This window comes from Girardinichthys multiradiatus, chromosome 6 (genome assembly GCF_021462225.1).
Source record: "Girardinichthys multiradiatus isolate DD_20200921_A chromosome 6, DD_fGirMul_XY1, whole genome shotgun sequence".
NCBI classification, from domain to species: domain Eukaryota; kingdom Metazoa; phylum Chordata; class Actinopteri; order Cyprinodontiformes; family Goodeidae; genus Girardinichthys; species Girardinichthys multiradiatus.
This window is the reverse complement of record NC_061799.1, coordinates 34,398,683-34,422,597: the sequence shown is the minus strand read 5'-3', so window position 1 is coordinate 34,422,597 and position 23,915 is coordinate 34,398,683. Positions and strand designations below refer to the sequence as shown.

Here is a 23,915-nt window from a genome sequence, read left to right as displayed (position 1 = left end):
AGTACTTGAATGAGTTTGATATTGGTCACATTTTGGGTTTGCAAAAGCCTGAGTGATCATATTTTTCAGTTGCCCCGCATGGTGGGCATACAGGTCCTTCTCAAAATATTAGCATATTGTGAAAAAGTTCATTATTTTCCATAATGTCATGATGAAAATTTAACATTCATATATTTTAGATTCATTGCACACTAACTGAAATATTTCAGGTCTTTTATTGTCTTAATACAGATGATTTTGGCATACAGCTCATGAAAACCCAAAATTCCTATCTCACAAAATTAGCATATCATGAAAAGGGTCTCTAAACGAGCTATGAACCTAATCATCTGAATCAACGAGTTAACTCTAAACACCTGCAAAAGATTCCTGAGGCCTTTAAAACTCCCAGCCTGGTTCATCACTCAAAACCCCAATCATGGGTAAGAATGCCGACCTGACTGCTGTCCAGAAGGCCACTATTGACACCCTCAAGCAAGAGGGTAAGACACAGAAAGAAATTTCTGAACGAATAGGCTGTTCCCAGAGTGCTGTATCAAGGCACCTCAGTGGGAAGTCTGTGGGAAGGAAAACGTGTGGCAGAAAACGCTGCACAACGAGAAGAGGTGACCGGACCCTGAGGAAGATTGTTGAGAAGAACCAATTCCAGACCTTGGGGGACCTGCGGAAGCAGTGGACTGAGTCTGGAGTAGAAACATCCAGAGCCACCGTGCACAGGCGTGTGCAGGAAATGGGCTACAGGTGCCGCATTCCCCAGGTCAAGCCACTTTTGAACCAGAAACAGCGGCAGAAGCGCCTGACCTGGGCTACAGAGAAGCAGCACTGGACTGTTGCTCAGTGGTCCAAAGTACTTTTTTCAGATGAAAGCAAATTCTGCATGTCATTCGGAAATTAAGGTGCCAGAGTCTGGAGGAAGACTGGGGAGAAGGAAATGCCAAAATGCCAGAAGTCCAGTGTCAAGTACCCACAGTCAGTGATGGTCTGGGGTGCCGTGTCAGCTGCTGGTGTTGGTCCACTGTGTTTTATCAAGGGCAGGGTCAATACAGCTAGCTATCAGGAGATTTTGGAGCACTTCATGCTTCCATCTGCTGAAAAGCTTTATGGAGATGAAGATTTCATTTTTCAGCACGACCTGGCACCTGCTCACAGTGCCAAAACCACTGGTAAATGGTTTACTGACCATGGTATCACTGTGCTCAATTGGCCTGCCAACTCTCCTGACCTGAACCCCATAGAGAATCTGTGGGATATTGTGAAGAGAACGTTGAGAGACTCAAGACCCAACACTCTGGATGAGCTAAAGGCCGCTATCGAAGCATCCTGGGCCTCCATAAGACCTCAGCAGTGCCACAAGCTGATTGCCTCCATGCCAAGCCGCATTGAAGCAGTCATTTCTGCCAAAGGATTCCCGACCAAGTATTGAGTGCATAACTGTTCATGATTATTTGAAGGTTGACGTTTTTTGTATTAAAAACACTTTTCTTTTATTGGTCGGATGAAATATGCTAATTTTGTGAGATAGGAATTTTGGGTTTTCATGAGCTGTATGCCAAAATCATCCGTATTAAGACAATAAAAGACCTGAAATATTTCAGTTAGTGTGCAATGAATCTAAAATATATGAATGTTAAATTTTCATCATGACATTATGGAAAATAATGAACTTCATCACAATATGCTAATATTTTGAGAAGGACCTGTATAAATTGTCATTGGGATGAGATTGTGAGGCCACTTGCACCTTGTTATGCTACACATACTGCCAACATCAGACCCTGAGCATTTAGATTTTTCTTAAAATGTTGAGCCTGCGTGCAAATCCAACTCAAAATCTTGAAATACAGTTTTCTATATATCACGCAGCCCTACATTAGTTTTAAGTGGGTATTTACTTAAGTCTAAATTAAATTAGGTCTGATTGTGGCGGCGTGGTTAGATCTTGAATTAACACAATCCGACTAAACACAGTGAAACACAACACCTGCACGTTTGTCAGTTGGAAAATTATTTTTTCTAAAAGATAAATATTTACAGTAAGATAATAGGCCTGTAATATTTCAGTTTTCAGTTTGGCATGTCATATTTTAATGTTGCAGTTGCAATGACTACTGTTACCGACTGCTAAAACAATACTGAGGTAATTTTCAACTATGATTTCGGAGTAGCTGATTTAATCTAATAGTCCGACCCTATTATAAAATTATACTAAATATTAAGAGTTACTGATTTGGAAATGTATTGCCAGCCTGTTGCCTATCCCATACATGTTGGATACAAGTTCAATTCAACAGTTTGGGCTTATGCAAACCCACAAGAAGACTCCTCTGACACTGTCAAGCTGTGGTAATACTCCAATTGGGCTGTAATGGTTAGTTTACAAAATGGATTAAGTTGACTACTAAGACAAAACAGTCAATATGTTGAATGAAACTACAACAGTGCAAAGCACTGGGTAGTACAGAGCTGTGTGCTAACTCTGAACGGGCAAGTTTAAAACAATGAGACCATACCTTTCCACTTACAATTCTTGCCATTGACACACATTGGGGATCTTGTGTTAAAATGCAGTGAGACTGAACACATAAATGGACATCCGCTTGGGGTAAGCTAGTTTTCATTCTCAGAGGCGGTTTTACTTGGAAATACAAAACCATTAAATAAAATGGGAAAAGGAAAGCTGGGCACTGCACCTTGCAGTGTTGTTCGGACACCCAAAGACCTCCTGTGTGGCTTGTCATAACAGAGCCATATTTTTTGACATGTGTCATACACTCGCAGATGTGCTTTTCCCTTTCATTTTCTGTGGGTTAAATTAGTGGGATATGTTAACAGCGTTTTGCATGAATCTTATTGTTTGCACAATAATGTTCCAACAAAATACAGTTCCAGTTGTGTTTGCTATCTTGTTAGAAGCAACAGTAAATAAGTAATTAGAATCTGCAAGATATCATTTGTGATACTACTGCTGAATATTGTGATGGCGATATCGATAATGACTAACCGCAACAATTGTCTTTGTTTTCCTTCATCACAATGATCCCAACACTACTTGTAATCCTTAGCATCTCACTAACTGAAAATATAGATCAAGTGTGAGCTTCAAGGGCAGTAAAGGTTTTACAGGCCAAAAGAATATTATTGGATCCAGTAGCAAACAATGAAAACCAGAGAAAATAAATGCAGGTGGAGAAATGACCAAGGAACAAGAAGAGCTAATCAGATGAGATGTGGAGCAGCTGGAGGCAGGGAGAATATAGAGCAACTGAAGGAGGGAGGCTAATTAACACTGATGAGTGGGAACCGGAGAGATCCAGAGAAGTAACAGAAATATCTAAACACAAAAATGAATGTTAGGAAACCAACATACCATAAATAAACTGAAATAACCAACTAGAGAACATGAACACACAAGGGGCTCAAACTCAAACATCTAACACAGAAGAATTATGACAAATCTAAGGTTATCTACATGGTAAATAAAATGCTGATGTTTTTTTTCTCTCCATATATTTAATAAGATTATGGGCTTTAAACAATCCATAATCATTGAACAATAATTTAGATCAGGTTTGATTTAAATATGTTTGATTTTGAGTTAAAGCTGAGCAAACTATTTGCAAATTCTTGTTTCACATGTCATTATTTTAATTTACTGAGAATGTGTATAACAATGTAAAGGCCTACACACATGTGCAGACCTAAAAAGGTGTGATGAAACATGTATTGGAAGAAAGCAAATGCTGGGCCCAACAATGGTAGGAATAAGGACTAATAAGGACTTCACACAGAAAACAAGAGGCGGGTAAAGAAATCTGAATTCCAAAATGCACAGCATTAACCCGATTTCATGACAGTTTCCCCACAACTCAAATTTCCATGTTGTCATAGGGCTATAAAAGCATAAGCAGAGCAATGTTCTTCATCTTTGCCTGCAGCTCCCCACAGGCTGCATTGGGACGTGCATGAAAAGCTTGATCTTCCGGCTGAGTAGAAGATTGCATCTTTGAAAAATCCTTGGATTCAAAGTAAAGTTAGTCTGCTAGTTGGGTGTCCGGAGATTAAGTTTTGTGAAGCACCGAAGCTTTCTATCCAATTGGACCACTTATGAGCCGAAGCTTCAAGATACTTCATTGTCTATACTGTGCCATCAAGTGGACAATAAATGTACCACAGGCAGAAAGATTATAATGACATGACTTTTGTGTGCGAAGCTTTATATTGTATAAATGAATGAATGATGTTTATGATGCCAATACAAAAATTCTGAATATGGTCTGAATGTGATCTTGATCTGTTCCTATGATACAATGGGTGACACAGAAGGAAAAGGGGAAACAAAAAGCAGGTTTGTGATGTGAATGTGCTGTGTTATTTTGTTTATAACCATGTTTATGTTACACATTCAGAAGTGTGCCCCTTCTTGGCATCTGCTGCTTATCGAGGCTAAAAAAGCCTATAACTTAGTGACATTATGCTCATTGACTGCAATGTGTGTTGCTTCTCTGTTAACTGTGTCCTCAGACTCTCATCCATTGCTGTGCTCTCTGGAGTTAAGACATATGCCATTTTCTTGTCCTCCAGTGAATGGTGTAGCACTGATAGTAGCGGAATGATTTTTGATCCCGACACTCTCTTTTCCTCTGACAGCTCAATTGTGACATCATTAAATTGGGACAGCATTTTTAGACAATGTGCAATAACTTCATGCTGTTCTGATGGGAGAAGGCTAATGTCAGTGTGTAGGCCTGCCAAAGGTTCCCCGAGGTCATAAGTGCGACCATTAGATATGTGGTTTTCGGACGTGTATCCACCTCTTGAATTAGCCTCAGTGCAGGCCGCCCCATTTGCTACTGCACCTTGCCAGCCTCTCCTATAAAACTAGCCAGCAAAAATTGTTAAATTCAAGGAGCGCAAATCTTGGGCTGTGGACAATGTGAAACATGTAGTGCTCTCTGATGAGTCCACATTTACTGTTTTCCCCACATCCGGGAGAGTTACGGTGTGGAGAAGCCCCAAAGAAGCGTACCACCCAGACTGTTGCATGCCCAGAGTGAAGCATGGGGGTGGATCAGTGATGGTTTGGGCTGCCATATCATGGCATTCCTTTGGCCCAATACTTGTGCTAGATGGGCGTGTCACTGCCAAGGACTACCGAACCATTCTTGAGGACCATGTGCATTCAATGGTTCAAACATTGTATCCTGAAGGCGGTGCCGTGTATCAGGATGACAATGCATCAATACACACAGCAAGACTGGTGAAAGATTGGTTTAATGAACATGAAAGTGAAGTTGAACATCTCCCATGGCCTGCACAGTCACCAGATCTAAATATTATTGAGCCACTTTGGGGTGTTTTGGAGGAGCGAGTCAGGAAACGTTTTCCTCCACCAGTATCACGTAGTGACCTGGACACTATCCTGCAAGAAGAATGGCTTAAAATCCCTCTGACCACTGTGCAGGACTTGTATATGTCATTCCCAAGACGAATTGACGTTGTATTGGCCGCAAAAGGAGGCCCTACACCATACTAATAAATTATTGTGGTCTAAAACCAGGTGTTTCAGTTTCATTGTCCAACCCCTGTAGTTGTGTCTTTAAGCTCCTTGAGTATCTGACACTCACCTTCTCAGTCTCTTCTCCACAGAAAGTTCTATTCCCCTGTTGATCTTCTGTTCCTGGACTCCAGTGGTGTGCTTCTTTGTTCCTCTGGCTGTCCTCCTGGAACCACTTACCTTGATTTTCCATCGATCACTCACCTGCCTGTTTATCCTCAAACGTTTACCACTCCACCACTCCATCCTGGAAATAGGACAAAGACACAATCACCAAAAAAAAACCCTCCACAATCATCTGACGACCTCAGCTACTGTGAATATACTCACCTCCTCCTGGAATGCCATCTTATCCTCTGCTAGTAAGAAACCTTTTTTACTTCATTAATCATCTCAGATTCCAGACAGATTCCAGATGTACCACTTCCCTCTCTTCCCAGTGCTGTCCTCGACCATAGCCCTTAAGCTGGAAAAATTATCTCACTGTAGACATTCACTACTGAACTTTTCAAACCATATCTTGGTGTCCCTGATTGTTACTTGTGCTACATATTCCAATTTTTTAAGACACTGAATTTTGAGCTTTCTTTATCCGAAGTCCATGATCATCAAAATAACAAGAAATAAAGGCTTGAAATAGTTCACTCTGCCTGGAAGGAATCTATATAATACATGAGTTTACTTTCTGAAATGAGTGCCTAAAAATACTGAAATTTTCACAATATTCTGTTTTTTTTTAAGGTGTACCTTTATAATACCACACCTCACCAGGCAGGTGGTGTCACAATCCTGAGGTGTTAGGTTTTTGTTTTTGTTTGTGTTCATGTTTTTCAGCCTTTTTACTTGTATATTATGTTCTATATCCATGTTTATTTGTCTTTTCTGCCCATCTCTGCTCTGCCATTGTTCTTCTGTCTCAGCTGTTTCACTTATCCCCTGATTGATCTGCATTCTCCCTGCCACAGCTACTCTACATTTCATCTGGTATGTTCTTCTGGTTCATTGGTCATTTCTTCAACCTGCCTCTGTATTTAGCTCGCTGCTGGATTCTACTGTTTTAAGGCCTGTGCCATGCTGGTAATTTTGCACATGTCCTGTTTCTCCTGTTAAGTGCCAGTAAGTCAGCTTTTTTATTATTATTAAAGAACTGTTTTTTTCACCTCAGACAAGCTCTGCTTATGGATCCTTCATCAAATTAACCATGACAGGTGGTGCCCTGACTTAGTTAATTTTATTATTAATTACTATCTTAATTGCCTTTGGTGCTTATTGAGAGTTATTCATTGTCCAACCAAACCTAAAAACAGAAGTGGATTAAAATAATCATTGACTAATCTGATGAAATATTCATAGATAGATGATAAAATATTGATAGATTAGTTGACTACCAAAATTACCAGTAGTTGCAGCCCTTACTTTAGTGAGGCATCATCTCTGTCTGGTGGCATTCACTCTCTGTATTAATGACTGTTGGACATTATAGCAACTTTTTTGCAATGACGATTATTCAAATATGTCACCGACCTCTGAGAACCTTAAGTCATCAGGGGAGTTATAATGCTGCTATACAGAACCACAGGGGTTTTCCTGTTAAAATGATTCACTGGACAGTCCAGTGTTTCTTGGCAAAGAGATCATATGTTGACATCATAGTTTCTGCAGTGTTTACACTTTACTGGTCTGTCAAGAAGAAACTCTTGAAAATATTTTAATTTCCTCATCTCCCAAACATTTGAGTTCTTTTCAGGGAATCTTGTTTGCCTTGTCCTGGTGTTTAGTTTGTGCAGAAAACAAATTAGCTAAACTTCTTTACATTATAGTAAAGCACAATTACACTTTTTACATTTGTTTAATGATTCACTGGACAGTCCAGTGTTTCTTGGCAAAGAGATCATATGTTGACATCATAGTTTCTGCAGTGTTTACACTTTACTGGTCTGTCAAGAAGAAACTCTTGAAAATATTTTAATTTCCTCATCTCCCAAACATTTGAGTTCTTTTCAGGGAATCTTGTTTGCCTTGTCCTGGTGTTTAGTTTGTGCAGAAAACAAATTAGCTAAACTTCTTTACATTATAGTAAAGCACAATTACACTTTTTACATTTGTTTAATGATTCACTGGACAGTCCAGTGTTTCTTGGCAAAGAGATCATATGTTGACATCATAGTTTCTGCAGTGTTTACACTTTACTGGTCTGTCAAGAAGAAACTCTTGAAAATATTTTAATTTCCTCATCTCCCAAACATTTGAGTTCTTTTCAGGGAATCTTGTTTGCCTTGTCCTGGTGTTTAGTTTGTGCAGAAAACAAATTAGCTAAACTTCTTTACATTATAGTAAAGCACATTTACACTTTTTACATTTGTTTAATGTTACATTAAACTAAAATGTTTTAGTGTAAACATGTTTCACAGTAATATCAATAGAATAAATACTACACGTAGCTCACAGTCATGTTTATTTCAAACAAGCTGATAAATGATCAAGGACAAATGTATAATTTGCACCTACAGTAAAATGACTACATTTTAGTGGATGCTTTTCTTTGTTTAATGTTTTTCACAAAAGCAAAGGGTTAGATTTTAACTGCAGAGCTGCTTCAGCTTTTTATTTGCTTTTTAAGATGTTTTTTCTGATATCTGTTGCTACATCCTCTGGTTGTTGAACTAAGTGAACAAACACACACAGAGACAGGGCGAGTCTGAACAGCTGGGCTCTAACTGGTAAGAACTATGAAATTGCAGTCCGAACTAGGTAACAGGTTTTGTTTTTTTTATGTTAGATCTTGGTAAAATTTTACTTCTGTTTTGAGCATAAAACCTTGAACTCTGATTTAGATTAATCCTTGTTATTGACATTTATAGGCAGAAGATGACATACTGTCTCTCTCATTTTACAGAAGCATGAAGCTATTCATTTTGACAACCCTGTTCGGGCTTGGGCTCATGCAGCACAACCCTCACTTTAAGCATGGAAGGACAACAATTGTCCACCTCTTTGAATGGAGCTGGTCCGACATTGCTGCAGAGTGTGAGCGCTTCCTAGCTCCAAAGGGGTTTAGTGGTGTTCAGGTCAGTCAAGCTAAAAATAGTGTGTAGCATGTTCTGGTGTTAGAGAAACAAGAAAATCTTATGTTTTTGTGTATTAAATTAAAGAAATGTGTATGCTTTTCTATCATTGTAGGTGTGATATACTGTGTATAATTAGATATAAAACACTCCACACAATGCAGGAAAAGTAAAAAGTAAGGGGAAACAAAAATACAAACGGTACTTTGTTTCTAACTATATTGGAAGTAAAATTTGGGTATCCAAATCAACATAAATTAGGGCTGTTTGCAAGTTGTCTTTGTTTATGTCAATGGGCAGTGTAAAATAAGAATGCAATAATTCAAGTTATTAAAACTATCTAACAAGCAAACGGTGATCATTTTCTACAAAAATTGACTAATAACCCCAGTAACTGCATTACTAGAGACCATCCTCCTAAAATTATTTGCCTTGAGTTCTTTTTTTTCTTTTGCTGGGTAAGCAACCAATAAATATATTTTAAGAATGAGCCAAATTTGATGGTAATTGCCCATTTACATTGATGGCAACAGTTAAAAAACAAATGTTCAGCCTTTTCTAGGGTGATTTTACTAACCTTTCCAGGTTGTGTAACTTCCTAAACTCAATCATGAAGCGATAAACATATTCTGGTAATGACGTTCCTTGGTTTAAATTATTGTTTCCCCTGCAGTTATTCTTTCCACCCTTTACAACTTTGCACGTCATTATAGAACATTTGCATTAAGACGTTATGTCTATAATTCCAATATGTCACTCAGATTTCTCCTCCAAATGAACACATTGTTCTGGATGAGCCATGGCGGCCATGGTGGCAAAGATACCAACCTATCAGCTACAACTTGTGCTCCAGATCTGGCAGCGAGGAGGAATTTATAGACATGATCACCCGATGCAACAGTGTTGGGGTAAAGAAAGTTACATCTGTAATTTAGGAAAATAAGTAATTCTCAGCACCTTGTCATCTTATAAACCTTGAGCCATAAACGAAACAACAGTGCAACAAGTGCTGAAAGCTCTGTTTTGTTATTGGATTTTTACCATTTTATGATTTTCTTTTTTTTTTTTTGCTTTCTGGAATTGATGAAAGAATTCTAAGCAGCTAACCAGTATATATAATACTGAGCCTAATGTTCAAAGAAATTTATGAAAATTACAGTGATTTAAAAAAACAAAACAACTTTGTTCTCTGTACATATATTGCTAACAGGTTAATATTTATGTGGATGCTGTTATCAACCACATGTCTGGAAGTAGTGGTGGAGAGGGAAATCACTCTTCATGTGGAAGCTGGTTCAATGCCAGCAAAAAGGACTTTCCAAGTGTTCCCTACTCTGCTTGGGACTTCAATATTAACAAATGCAGAACTAGCAGTGGTGACATTGACAACTATGGAGATATTTTTCAGGTAAAACTTTTAAAAATATTAAAAAATATATATATTTACTTAAAGGATACAAGGAAAATTGTAAAATCAGTTCAATTTGCACACTGACCCAACTGCATGAACATTGTGCTTTAAAATCCAAAACACCTATAGAAACTTCCAATGATACACCAAAGTAGGTAAAGTCTGTGTTAATATGAGGTAATTTGCTAGATGGTATAATTTGAGCATTGGGTGTTTCAGGTGCGGGACTGTCGTCTGGTCAGTCTTTTGGACCTCGCTTTGGAGAAAGATTATGTCAGAGGCAAAGTGGCTGAGTTCATGAACAAACTAATTGATTTAGGTGTAGCTGGATTCAGAGTTGATGCCTGCAAGCATATGTGGCCAGGGGACCTGGAAAATGTTTATGGTCGTCTTCACAACCTCAGCTCAACGTGGTTTCCCAATGGCTCAAGACCTTTTATCTTTCAGGAGGTAAAAACTTATTTATTGAAATATTTTTTTTCTGGAATGTTGAGATATTTAAAATGTTTAATGTTATATAGTATATTATGATATACATTGTTGCATGAAGCATTTGCCTCCCCAGAGATTTCTTCTGTTTTTGATATTTTGCCACACATACCTACTGAAGTCATGGTTGACACTCCTCTTCAACATTGCGTGGCGGACGGGGACAGTGCCTTTGGATTGGCAGACTGGGGTGGTGGTCCCCCTACATAAGAAGGGTAACCGGAAGGTGTGTTGCAACTACAGGGGGATCACACTCCTCAGCCTCCCTGGTAAGGCCTACTCCAGGGTATTGAGACGAGAGTCCAGCCGATAGTTGAAACCCAGCTTCAGGAAGAGCAGTGTGGTTTTCGTCCCGGCCGTGGAACACTGGACCAGCTCTATACCCGCTACAGGGTACTCGAGGGTTCATGGGAGTTTGCCCAACCGGTCCACATGTGTTTTGTGGACCTGGAGAAAGCATTCGACTGTGTCCCTCGTGATGCCCTGTGGGGGGTGCTCCAGGAGTATGGAATTGGGGGCCCTTTACTAGGGGCCATCCGGTCTCTGTACAAGCGGAGCAGGAGTTTGGTTCGCATTGCCGGCACTAAGTCGGACCTGTTCCCGGTGCATGTTGGACTCCGGCAGGGCTGCCCTTTGTCACCGATCTTGTTCATAACTTTTATGGACAGGATTTCTAGGCGCAGCCAAAGGCTGGAGGGGGTCTGGTTTGGGGACCAGAGGATTTCGTCTCTTCTTTTTGCAGATGACGTGGTCCTGCTGGCCCCCTCTAGCCAAGACCTACAGCATGCACTGGGGCGGTTCGCAGCCGAGTGTGAAGCAACTGGGATGAAGATCAGCTCCTCCAAGTCCGAGGCCATGGTTCTCGACTGGAAAAGAATTAGGCTTATTTAAGTGTTCTTGTAATACTTTGCTCTGCCACTAGAGGCACTGTAGTAAAACCGCCAGCCTTTACTGGCAGCTGTACAGGTCCTTCTCAAAATATTAGCATATTGTGATAAAGTTCATTATTTTCCATAATGTCATGATGAAAATTTAACATTCATATATTTTAGATTCATTGCACACTAACTGAAATATTTCAGGTCTTTTATTGTCTTAATACGGATGATTTTGGCATACAGCTCATGAAAACCCAAAATTCCTATCTCACAAAATTAGCATATCATTAAAAGGGTCTCTAAACGAGCTATGAACCTAATCATCTGAATCAACGAGTTAACTCTAAACACCTGCAAAAGATTCCTGAGGCCTTTAAAACTCCCAGCCTGGTTCATCACTCAAAACCCCAATCATGGGTAAGACTGCCGACCTGACTGCTGTCCAGAAGGCCAATATTGACAACCTCAAGCAAGAGGGTAAGACACAGAAAGAAATTTCTGAACTAACAGGATGTTCCCAGAGTGCTGTATCAAGGCACCTCAGTGGGAAGTCTGTGGGAAGGAAAAAGTGTGGCAGAAAACGCTGCACAACGAGAAGAGGTGACCGGACCCTGAGGAAGATTGTGGAGAAGAACCAATTCCAGACCTTGGGGGACCTGCGGAACCAGTGGACTGAGTCTGGAGTAGAAACATCCAGAGCCACCGTGCACAGGCGTGTGCAGGAAATGGGCTACAGGTGCCGCATTCCCCAGACCTGGGCTACAGAGAAGCAGCACTGGACTGTTGCTCAGTGGTCCAAAGTACTTTTTTTGGATGAAAGCAAATTCTTCATGTCATTCGGAAATTAAGGTGCCAGAGTCTGGAGGAAGACTGGGGAGAAGGAAATGCCAAAATGCCAGAAGTCCAGTGTCAAGTACCCACAGTCAGTGATGGTCTGGGGTGCCATGTCAGCTGCTGGTGTTGGTCCACTGTGTTTTATCAAGGGCAGGGTCAATGCAGCTAGCTATCAGGAGATTTTGGAGCACTTCATGCTTCCATCTGCTGAAATGCTTTATGGAGATGAAGATTTCATTTTTCAGCATGACCTGGCACCTGCTCACAGTGCCAAAACCACTGGTAAATGGTTTACTGACCATGGTATCACTGTGCTCAATTGGCCTGCCAACTCTCCTGACCTGAACCCCATAGAGAATCTGTGGGATATTGTGAAGAGAACGTTGAGAGACTCAAGACCCAACACTCTGGATGAGCTAAAGGCCTCTATCGAAGCATCCTGGGCCTCCATAAGACCTCAGCAGTGCCACAAGCTGATTGCCTCCATGCCACGCCGCATTGAAGCAGTCATTTCTCCAAAGGATTCCCGACCAAGTATTGAGTGCATAACTGTACATGATTATTTGAAGGTTGACGTTTTTTGTATTAAAAACACTTTTCTTTTTTTGGTCGGATGAAATATGCTAATTTTGTGAGATAGAAATTTTGGGTTTTCATGAGCTGTATGCCAAAATCATCCGTATTAAGACAATAAAAGACCTGAAATATTTCAGTTAGTGTGCAATGAATCTAAAATATATGAATGTTAAATTTTCATCATGACATTATGGAAAATAATGAACTTTATCACAATATGCTAATATTTTGAGAAGGACCTGTATTGTTCAAATGTAAAGTCTAATGTCCCATTTTCTAAATGAGATTGTTGAAGTACAGTAAAAGCACATAGTGTATTTGTTGACCATGCTATGTTATCATACCAAACTTGTACATGTATGTGCTATATAGTACTAACAACATTACTGATCAAGGATATTTGTAGCACAAATGACAATTGTTCACCATGACTGCTCTTTCTTGGGACCAAGACTGTATCCTGCAAATGTCTTTAAACTTGCAGTATGTGCTTATCATAACTTGTCACAATAAATTAGAAAGGGGTCTGATAAATCAATCATCAGAGAACGCAAAATAACTATACCACACTGTACTCTACACCAGTATAAAAAAACAACCAGGATAATCTAAAAGGTTCCAAGGAATGGAGATTTAATATAGCACACATGAAATGCACCTTGGGACATGAAAGTATGACTGGCTCAGTCTTAGGGGATGTTAAGAGAAGCTTTCAGACCTTCAGTAAATGCAAACACAAGTAATGTCGCTGATTGCTCAGATAGGCTCCAAGAGCCACAACCCTCATTTACACCCTGTAACAATAAACAAAATGTGTTCAAATGGTAAGAAAGTGTATGCTTATGGTTTGAAGGAAAACACCCAGTCCTATATACTGATTCTAAGGTAAGAAAAACATAAACCTTTGGGAAAGTTTTACTTTACGTGACTAAGCTCTGGCAATATTATTGATTGAAACGTTGGCTAAGTGCTAACCAGTCTGCCATAAAAGCCATGAGAAAATGTGGCGGGTAAACAAGATGACGTACAAAACTGAAAGCAGATGTACACATGAAAGCAATTATGGGATGGCAAACACTGAGAAATGTACCAAAATATAAAAACATGAAATTTACGATGGATCCATAAACATTACTGACACCAAAATGCTTTAACAGGTGTATCTTAGATGTTATACTTATTTTAGCAAAATGAGCATAAACATTTCTTAAGTAAAAAAACTAAATCTGTGGTTATTTCTGAATTAGTACTGAGAATGGAATATTTTTTTTCCCCCTTTGGTCCCTAGGTTATTGATTTGGGAGGTGAGGTCATCTCCTCTAGCGAGTACGTTCATCTGGGAAGAGTGACTGAGTTCAAATATGGTGCAAAACTGGGAAATGTCTTTAGAAAATGGCTTGAGGAGAAATTGTTTTACACAAGGTATGTTCATTTCTGCTAATGGACAATCAACATTTCTAAAGTGTGCACTTGTCGACAACTCAACACAATTTTCTTGCATAAATGAATTTACTTCCAATGCCCCTGTTAAGCCAATCAGCTGTGATAAGCAGATGGATTTTGCCATGCAAATTAATGTCTTCTGTTAAGTACAGTACAGACCAAATGTTTGGACACACCTTCTCATTCAAAGACTTTTCTTTATTTTCATGACTATGAATATTGTAGCTTCACACTGAAGGCATCAAAACTATGAATTAACACATGTGGAATTATATACTGAAGAAAAAAGTGTGAAACAACTGAAAATATGTCTTATATTCTAGGTTTCTCCAAAGTAGCCACCTTTTGCTTTGATTACTGCTCCGCACATTCTTGGCATTCTGTTGATGAGCTTCAAGAGGTAGTCACCTGAAATGGTTTTCACTTCACAGGTGTCCCCTGTCAGGTTTAATAAGTGGGATTTCAAGCCTTATAAATGGGGTTGGGACCATCAGTCGTTCTGTGCAGGAGGTGGATACAGTACACAGCTGATAGTCCCACTGAATAGACTGTTAGAATTTGTATTATGGCAAAGAAATAGCAGCTAAGTAAAGAAAAACGAGTGGCCATCATTACTTTACTAAATGAAGGTCAGTCAGTCCGAACAATTGGGAAAACTTTGAAAGTGTCCCAAAGTGCATTCGCAAAAACCATCAAGCGCTACAAAGAAACTGGCTCACATGAGTACCGCCCCAGGAAAGGAAGACCAAGAGTCACCTCTGCTGCGGACGATAAGTTCATCCGAGTCAGCAGCCTCAGAAATCGCAGGTTAACAGCAGCTCAGATTAGAGAACAGGTCAATGCCACACAGAGTTCTAGCAGCAGACACATCTCTAGAACAACTGTTAAGAGGAGACTGTGTGAATCAGGCCTTCATGGTAAAATAGCTGCTAGGAAACCACTGTTGAGGACAGGCAACAAGCAGAAGAGACTTGTTTGGGCTAAAGAACACAAGGAATGGACATTAGACCAGTGGAAATCTGTGCTTTGGTCTGAGGAGTCCAAGTTTGAGATCTTTGGTTCCAACCACCGTGTCTTTGTGCGGCCCAGAAGAGGTGAATGGATGCCTACATGCCTGGTTCCCACCGTGAAGCAGGGAGGAGGAGGTGTGATGATGTGGGGGTGCTTTGCTGGTGACACTGTTGGGGATTTATTCAAAATTGAAGGCATACTGAACCAGCATGGCTACCACAGCATCTTGCAGCGGCATGCTATTCCATCCGGTTTGCGTTTAGTTGGCCATCATTTATTTTTCAACAGGACAATGACCCCAAACACACCTCCAGGCTGTGTAAGGGCTATTTGACCAAGAAGGAGAGTGATGGGGTGCTGCGCCAGATGACCTGGCCTCCACAGTCAATGGACCTGAACCCAATCGAGATGGTTTAGGGTGAGCTGGACCGCAGAGTCAAGGCAAAAGGACCAACAAGTGCTAAGCATCTCTGGGAACTCCTTCAAGACTGTTGGAAAACCATTTCAGGTGACTACCTCTTGAAGCTCATCAACAGAATGCCAAGAGTGTCCGTAGCAGTAATCAAAGCAAAAGGTGGCTACTTTGAAGAACCTAGAATATAAGACATATTTTCAGTTGTTTCACACCTTTTTGTTCAGCATATAATTCCACATGTGTTAATTCATAGTTTTGATGTCTTCTGTGTGATGCTACAATATTCATAGTCATGAAAATAAAGAAAACTCTTTGAATGAGAAGGTATGTCCAAACTTTTGGTCTGTACTGTAGGTAGAGTAAAATAAGTTTGCAGTAAAAAAACTAAATATTAATTTATGAATGACCTACAAGTAATTAAAAAACAATTCACAGATCATGGATTTAGCTCCACTTAGTTTTTTTTTTTTCATGTGTCCTGTCTTGGTATTTCAGTCCTACCATATGGGGAAGCTGGTAATCTACATGTGCCAGGGCAGTTTTGCTCTTTTAAAAAGGATATCTCAAGATGAAATCCTAATTGCGTGATTAACTTTGTTAAATCAGTGCTGCATCCACCATTGAAGTAGATAGGCCACATTGCTCGAATAGGAATGTATGTTTGTGTCAACCATTTGGATTATTTGTGTATGTCAGTGTAGAAGTAAGTCTGTTTGTGTTGAATCAGTGCATGCGAACAAATTTGTCACCCGTAGGTGTGAAGTTGTTAGAATTGGGCAAACTGTAGCTACACTCGACACCCAAGAGCAGAAAAAGGCAGGTAGATATGGCTCCAGAAGGCCAAGCAGCCCCAGGCAGATGGACACAAGCAACCACCACAGACCACCTATACACCCTACACAGTAATAGGTTGTCAGTGAAGCGCTGGGGCAGCAGCCCTCAGGCCAAAGAGAACCCCACAAAGCACAACCACCCAACACTAAACAGGTGTGACCCCCCAACAATCAGGGCATACATTAACCTGCTGTGGCTAATGGAACTCAGAAGAACCAAGGTAGGGAGGGCACATTACCATAACAAGTGGAGAACTAGATCCAGGGAGGTCAGGATGGAGGCATTCCCACCAGACCAGGTTAGACCCTGTAGACCCCAGCCGGTCTGACATCCCCGAGAGCCATATGCTGCCCAACGGAAACCCTCTACTCTGGGACAACATGGTCCCAGCACCAACACAAATGGCACACCAAGGGGGCTGTATGTGTGAGACCCCATAGCTTGCACAAAGTGCTTTGGAGGTTGGGGTGGGGGAGATGCTAAGTGTTTCCAGTGTATTAAGCCTCACTAAAAATATTAAGACTGTAGCTGTCAAAACAGCTGCAGTAAATCAAAATGAATATCCTTTGAAATGATAAATAACAATTTAGTTTTTTTTATCCTCGTGCTCCATTTCTCCATCTTCATCACTGTGTATGGTGACATCATCTGGTTGTTGATCTTGTGTCCAGGACCTGGGGAGAAGGGTGGGGTTTCATGTCTGACGGCAACGCTCTTGTCTTTGTTGATAACCACGACAACCAGAGAGGTCATGGTGCTGGTGGTTCATCCATCATAACTTTCTGGGATTCACGACTCTACAAGATGGCGGTCGGCTACATGCTCGCTCACCCCTACGGAGTGGCCAGGATCATGTCTAGCTACCGCTGGAACCGGAACTTTGTGAATGGAAAAGTAATGTCTGCCAACCTTAGGAAATGTTAAATATTTTATGATGAGTCTGTGTTATACCTATTTTTTTTTTTTTTCAAATAATAGGATCAGAATGACTGGATGGGCCCTCCAAGCAACACAAATGGATCCACTAAGTCTGTTCCTGTTTACCCCGACCAGACTTGTGGAGACGGATGGGTGTGTGAGCACAGATGGCGTCAGATCACGTGAGTTCTCAAAGAAAGCTGCTAATTTTACCGTACATACAGAACACAACCAAATTTAACCAATTTATACAGATCATCTGACAGAAAGCCTTTCAGATGTTATGTAATTGTGTTAAAACAAAAATTATCTGTTTTGAAGGAATATGGTCATTTTCCGTAATGTGGTCAAAGGACAGCCTCACACCAACTGGTGGGATAACCAGAGCAACCAGGTTGCTTTTGGACGTGGTGATCGTGGTTTCATTGTTTTTAACAACGATGACTGGTAAGGACTGAGAATTCTGCTCCTACACTCTTTAACTGAACAATATTAAAGAAAAACATAGGATCGAAAGTAAATCCATAAAATTCTGTTATTGTTAGAACAACCACTGCAATAGGAACATTCAGGAATTATTTCAACATTCTCATATTTGTACTGAATTCATGTAGTAACTCATGCAAAAGGAGCCTCCAGTAAAATGTATATACTGTACAGTACATGGATATACTTCCCAGTAGGCTCGCAATTCTGTATTGAAATCCATTTTTATTGGTCCTATGTATTCTAATTTATTGAGACACCAGATTTTCGGTTTTTGCTAGCTACATGGTATAATCATCAAACTTAAAAGAAATGATCACTCTATGGTTTTCTAACTGAGTCACTGGAATAAAATTACTTTTTGATCATAATCAGATTTAAGACTCACTTGTATTTTGAGAGTAGGAAAGAGAGGAAAATGGAATGATGCAAAGCTCCTAAAATACACCTTATGTTGTGGTTGATTTAATATCATCCTGTCTTTGTCTTTAGGGATCTTGATGTGACCTTGAAAACTGGTATGTCGGGTGGCGCATACTGTGATGTTATTTCTGGTCAGAAGGATGGCAACAAGTGCACTGGAAAGCAGATTCTTGTTAGCAATGATGGGGAAGCCCACTTCAAGATCAGCAACATAGATGAAGACCCCTTTGTTGCTATCCATGCCGAATCCAAGCTTTGACATGTAATACCAGGTGTAAACAGGATTTTATATTATCTGAATACAAATGTTCAATAAAAGGTGTGAACAAAAAAGAACAGGTTCTATGTCTCTCTGAAAGCCCTTAATCAGTGACATTCAAGCCCATGTAGGAGGATATGAAATCTGTTGGATATTCTTTTCTCCAAATTACAGTTTGTGATTTTTTTTTTTCTTTTCTGAAAAACCTGTTTTGCAAGCTAATGTATTCGAAACATCTAAAATATTTATTTTCATATAATTCATGTTTACAATTCTTAGAGTTTAACAACTTAAATGTATTGGGGTTAAACCCAATTTTATTAATTCACTTTCCCTTCAAAACCTTTTTCCAGAATTGGTAGCACTGATTTCCTTTTGAAATGCGATGATGAGGTTACTAAATTATGCTTAAATTACTTCTGGACTGAGAACACCTCCAACCTAGTAAAGGAGGCCCAACAACGGCTCTTCTTTCTGAGAAAGCTGGAATGGACTGGTCTCTCTACTCAGCTATTCACAAACTTTTATAGGGCCACAGTTGAAAGCATTCTATGCATCAGTGTGACAGTGTGGTATGGGAGCTGCACAGCACAGGAAAGAAAGGATTTATCACAGGTGGTGACAACACAGGGGATTGTGGGATGTCGTCTACCTGATCTGGACTCGATTTATGCCGCACAAGTCCAGAAAGGTGCCAGACACATTGTTAAAGACCACACCCACCCAGGCAAAGCGCTGTTTGTTCCACGTCCATCAGGAAAACGATTCAGGAACATCACATCAAAAACAAATGGACTCAGAAACAGTTTCTTTCCCAAAGCAGTGAAGACAATTGCCCCCCCTGCAGGCAGAGACTAAACATCCCTGCTGACTAACAAACCACCAGCCCATCTCAGACTGTTTCAGCACAAGCTGCACTTTAGGTAAATACTAAATACTACAAGCATATGTACATTCCATGTACATATGTTCGCTTTTTCTAAAGGGATTTTTTAATTTTGTGTCTATAACCTACATGTGTATCTTTTGAGCTGGGTCTCTGCTGAATTTCATTATGATGACATAATGACAATAAATAAATAAATCTTGAATCTTTAAATTATCTTATAAAGTTCTACGAACAAGTTCTTCATTATTGGAAAATGTATAAAAATAATTTCCTCCCCATGATGCACCCATATTCCATATTGATGTAACTCAATTTAAAAATGTCAGTTTTTAAGAAGACTGGATGTAACAGGGGATATGGTCTATTATACATATAATGGACAGTAGAGGCAACTTACCAAATGTTTTTGGACATATACAATCCTATTTGCTCGGGTCAACTATACAATTATGTGGTTAACGCAATCCTACAAGCACTTATTCACAATATTTAGGGTTAATCATTACATACAGTGACAATACTCTGTTTGTTCAGAACTGTCTAATCATTGTTAAGAAATGTAACAAGTTTTTCAGGTATATATCATCCAGAGATTGAAAAGACAGGGGTGATTAAAAAAAAGATTAGATGCAATTATATAAAGTTCTCGATCCCACCCAGATGAAAGAGGTCCACTTCAAGATAATAAATTCATTTAAAATGTAATATTGTAGAGAATGAGTGTACCCTTTGCAATATAGACATAGAAAAAGAGCAACATCTTTTCTTGCAGCATTTTGAAAATATTTTGGGAACACCCCTCTAATTGGGGGTGTTTTAAACAATGTAGAGGTATCTACATTGGATCAAAAACTGATAACATTTGGTGGCATAATAAAGGACCAAACAAAAGAGTTTCTTTTAAATAATTTCTTGTCAAATTGTGGTCAAAGTTTTTGTTCACAAGTGTAAATTTGCCAAAACTAAACAAGTATTTACTGTTAACGATCTGACTTTTCTAAGAGATTTTCTGAAACTATGCAGTTCACAAAAAGCGCAATGGCTTTATGATGCTTTGAAACCCTCTTTTAATATGGCTCCAGTTGCTGCTTTTTTAAATATATATATATATAATTTTTACTTTATGGCTTTCATTATTTATGTTCATTGTTCTGAGTTCTTTGTTTTACTTTGCTCTAATCAAAATGTATATTGTAACTGTACATTATGATAAGTAAAATAAGTAGCAATAAAGGTAAGAAGTAATAGGAAATTTTGGAGTGCATCTGTCGTGCATCCAGAGCCTTATTTACACCATCACGCACGTGGGGGCGAGGTCAAAAAGTGGGGTTGGTTGACAGATCTGGGGGCACAAATTGGAGCAACAGAGAAGCAAACTGGGGGAGTTAAACAATTCAGTGTAATCTCTTAAAACCTTTTTAGAGGAGATCATATCAGGTGAAGCTCGAAGTGAAAGGGCTCGGACCTAATCGAACTTATTTAAAACGTTTCTTCAGAAAGGGCAACAAAGCATGAATACACTGGGATCCACATGGAAAATACACTGAGGCTAGCCAAGTTTGCATAAAAAAAAGCATATATATATATATATATATATATATATATATATATATATATATATATATATATATATATACAGGGGTTGGACAATAAAACTGAAACACCTGTCATTTTAGTGTGGGAGGTTTCATGGCTATATTGGACCAGCCTGGTAGCCAGTCTTCATTGATTGCACATTGCACCAGTAAGAGCAGAGTGTGAAGGTACAATTAGCAGAATATTGAAATGCACACAACATTATGGGTGACATACCGGAGTTCAAAAGAGGACAAATTGTTGGTGCACGTCTTGCTGGTCTGTGACCAAGACAGCAAGTCTTTGTGATGCATCAAGAGCCCCGGTATCCAGGGTAATGTCAGCATACCACCAAGAAGGACGAACGACATCCAACAGGATTAACTGTGGACGCAAGAAGAAGCTGTCTGAAAGGGATGTTCGGGTGCTAACCCGGATTGTATCCAAAAAACATAAAACCACGGCTGCCCAAATCACGGCAGAATTAAATGTGCACCTCAACTCTCCTGTTTCCACCAGAACTGTCCGTCGGGAGCTCCACAGGGTCAGTGTACACCTATAAACCTTTGGTCACTCATGCCAATGCCAAACATTGGTTTCAATGGTGCAAGGGGCGCAAATCTTGGGCTGTGGACAATGTGAAACATGTATTGTTCTCTGATGAGTCCACCTTTACTGTTTTCCCCACATCCGGGAGAGTTACGGTGTGGAGAAGCCCCAAAGAAGCGTACCACCCAGACTAGCACCGACAAGGGCCTGAGAGGCTCTTTGGGCTCCTCTAAGCTGGCAACCTGGTTTGTCACCAAGGATGGTTTGCTGCTTACACCCAGTGGTGTTTGCACCTCCGCCTGGACCCAGAGTTGGTCCTGGTGGCAGTCAATGAGTGGGGCCAGCCTGTCCAGCAGGTCCTGGCCGCCAAGGAACAACTCTGTGTTCAAAGTGCACATATAGATGGGGTGCACCAGAGTCATGTCTTTGAGTGTGATGTCCATCTCCACCCAGCTGGTGATGCTTACATCACAAGCTTCAGCCTGAAATAGTTTAATGAGGGAGAGCATGGCTCTACTCACCTCCTCGAACAAGACTCAGCCCATCAGGTTGATCTCTGATCCTGTTTTAAAATGGAAACTCGGTTTGACGTCCTCCTATACTGGTGAGATAGTATAGGTAACCTGTATGTTCATTTTGGTTCAGTTTACTTAAGAACCGTGGAAAAATGGTTTGTTGTGTTTCTCCTGGAGAGGTCCCAAGGGGTTCTTGGAGTTTCCCAGGTTTGTCTCTCCATCTGATCAGGTAGACTCTGATGGCTGTGGAGACTGGGTCCACGCCTAGTTGTGCTGGCAGGGGTTTTGGATCCGATTTCACCAGATGGTCAGCTGCCTCTAATGATGGTGGAGGTTGGGCGCATGCCTGGTGCACTGCTTCTGTCAGAAACTTGCGGAAGGCATCCTCCATTTCTCTCCTCAGGTTCCATCCTGCATGTTGACACCGGCCTTTACCATCAGGCCTACCTTTGGGCCTCGCGTGATGGTCAGATCGTCTGTTCGACCGGAAATGGTCCGGCAACTTTGACTGTGGTTGCTACTCAGCACCACCCCCCCGGTCAAGCTGACTGAATATAAGTTGTTCATTTAACCTGTTCTTGACATGGGTTCTGTTTGAAGGCATTTCTCTGCCTTCTAATGCACTACTGTCATCTTCTGTATGCACCTGTAAAACTCTAACCTCACCTTCTGATCCATTAGTAGGTCTTGCACGTGTTTCCCACGCCATCTGAGCCTGTTTACGGGTCTTTTGCATGGTGAGGGTTTTTGTTCTACAGTACATAGTAACGTCGTAACGTGCGGTTTCATGAAAGTTGTGGAGGAACAGAGATTTAAAAGCATGTTCCTCCTCTATGCTGGGAGCATTACCACCTTGGAAGTAAGCGGCTCTCAGGCGCTTGTAATACTCTCTGGGTGCTTTGTTTTTATTTTGCTGGATAGCCAAAGCACCAAGTGTTGTGGAGGCCCGGTCCGTGTACACACAATATTCTTCCCTTAAAGCTTCGCAGAGGGTTGAATAATGGTCTCGGACTACAGGGGGCAGGCTCTCCATGAAAACATGGACGCTCCTGGATGTTGTCTTCCAGATGAGCTTAAATTTTTCTTGTGCTGATGGGCAGCACAGGTCTAAAAGGCAGCGTTCGACTTCCCTAAGATAATCATCAATGTTTGATTCCTCATTATTAGGGTCAAAACGCTCTATGCCTTGGGCAAGAGACTCAAGTTGGCGTGTGCACGATCCACTCTCAGGGATTGGTGCTGGCCCATCTGAGTCATCAATTGAAGGTTCACTCCTGCTGAATCCCCCGTGTGTCAGGGCATCACGCTTCACCCTTGGGGGAGGCACTGGAGGCTGCTCATGGTACAATGGTGGGCCCTGTGCTCCCGGGAATCGGGTCCTGGGCAGCGGTTGAGGGCCGTATGAACCACCTGAGTCCCCGAGACGGCCCTCCTGTCGCCTTGGCGGAGATGAGGGATCATAGAGCAGGGTACTTCAGTTCAAGTGTGAAGGCTGCTCGCCACTAAAACTTGAACAACTTACTCACATTCCTCAATGCTATAATCATTAAGAGCTTTACGCTCCTCTGATGACAATAAAATCAAAGCTCCAATTGCTTCCTGTGCCTGCATTTCTGTGGGGCCCTCCTGACTCACATCTCCAGCTGCAGTCTGGGATGTTTTCTCCATTTTTGACCAAAATGCACAACAACAAACAAGCTGTTCAGCTATGAATGACCACTAAAATTACCAGTAATGACAATTAGCAGTAACACAAACAGACTAAGCACTCAGCTAGCTGTGTGATTCATA

At 40.6% G+C, this 23,915-nt stretch overlaps 1 protein-coding gene across 4 annotated transcripts; it reads left to right on the top strand.

The window, feature by feature from the left end:
• Positions 1-5,729: 5,729 nt before the first annotated feature.
• LOC124869632 (alpha-amylase-like) lies at positions 5,730-19,695 on the top strand. 4 transcript variants are annotated; one of them, XM_047367594.1, is made up of 10 exons: positions 5,730-5,916; positions 8,451-8,622; positions 9,381-9,527; positions 9,830-10,027; positions 10,250-10,480; positions 14,096-14,229; positions 17,182-17,404; positions 17,489-17,610; positions 17,750-17,875; positions 18,407-19,695. In XM_047367594.1, exons 2-10 carry the CDS (start codon positions 8,455-8,457, stop codon positions 18,594-18,596), a joined length of 1,539 nt encoding a protein of 512 aa, XP_047223550.1. In that variant the 5' UTR covers positions 5,730-5,916; positions 8,451-8,454; the 3' UTR covers positions 18,597-19,695. The 4 variants fall into 4 exon arrangements, with proteins under 4 accessions (XP_047223550.1, XP_047223552.1, XP_047223551.1 ...); XM_047367596.1 differs by lacking the exon at positions 5,730-5,916 and adding an exon at positions 6,538-6,670; XM_047367595.1 differs by lacking the exon at positions 5,730-5,916 and adding an exon at positions 8,231-8,274.
• Positions 19,696-23,915: the final 4,220 nt, after the last annotated feature.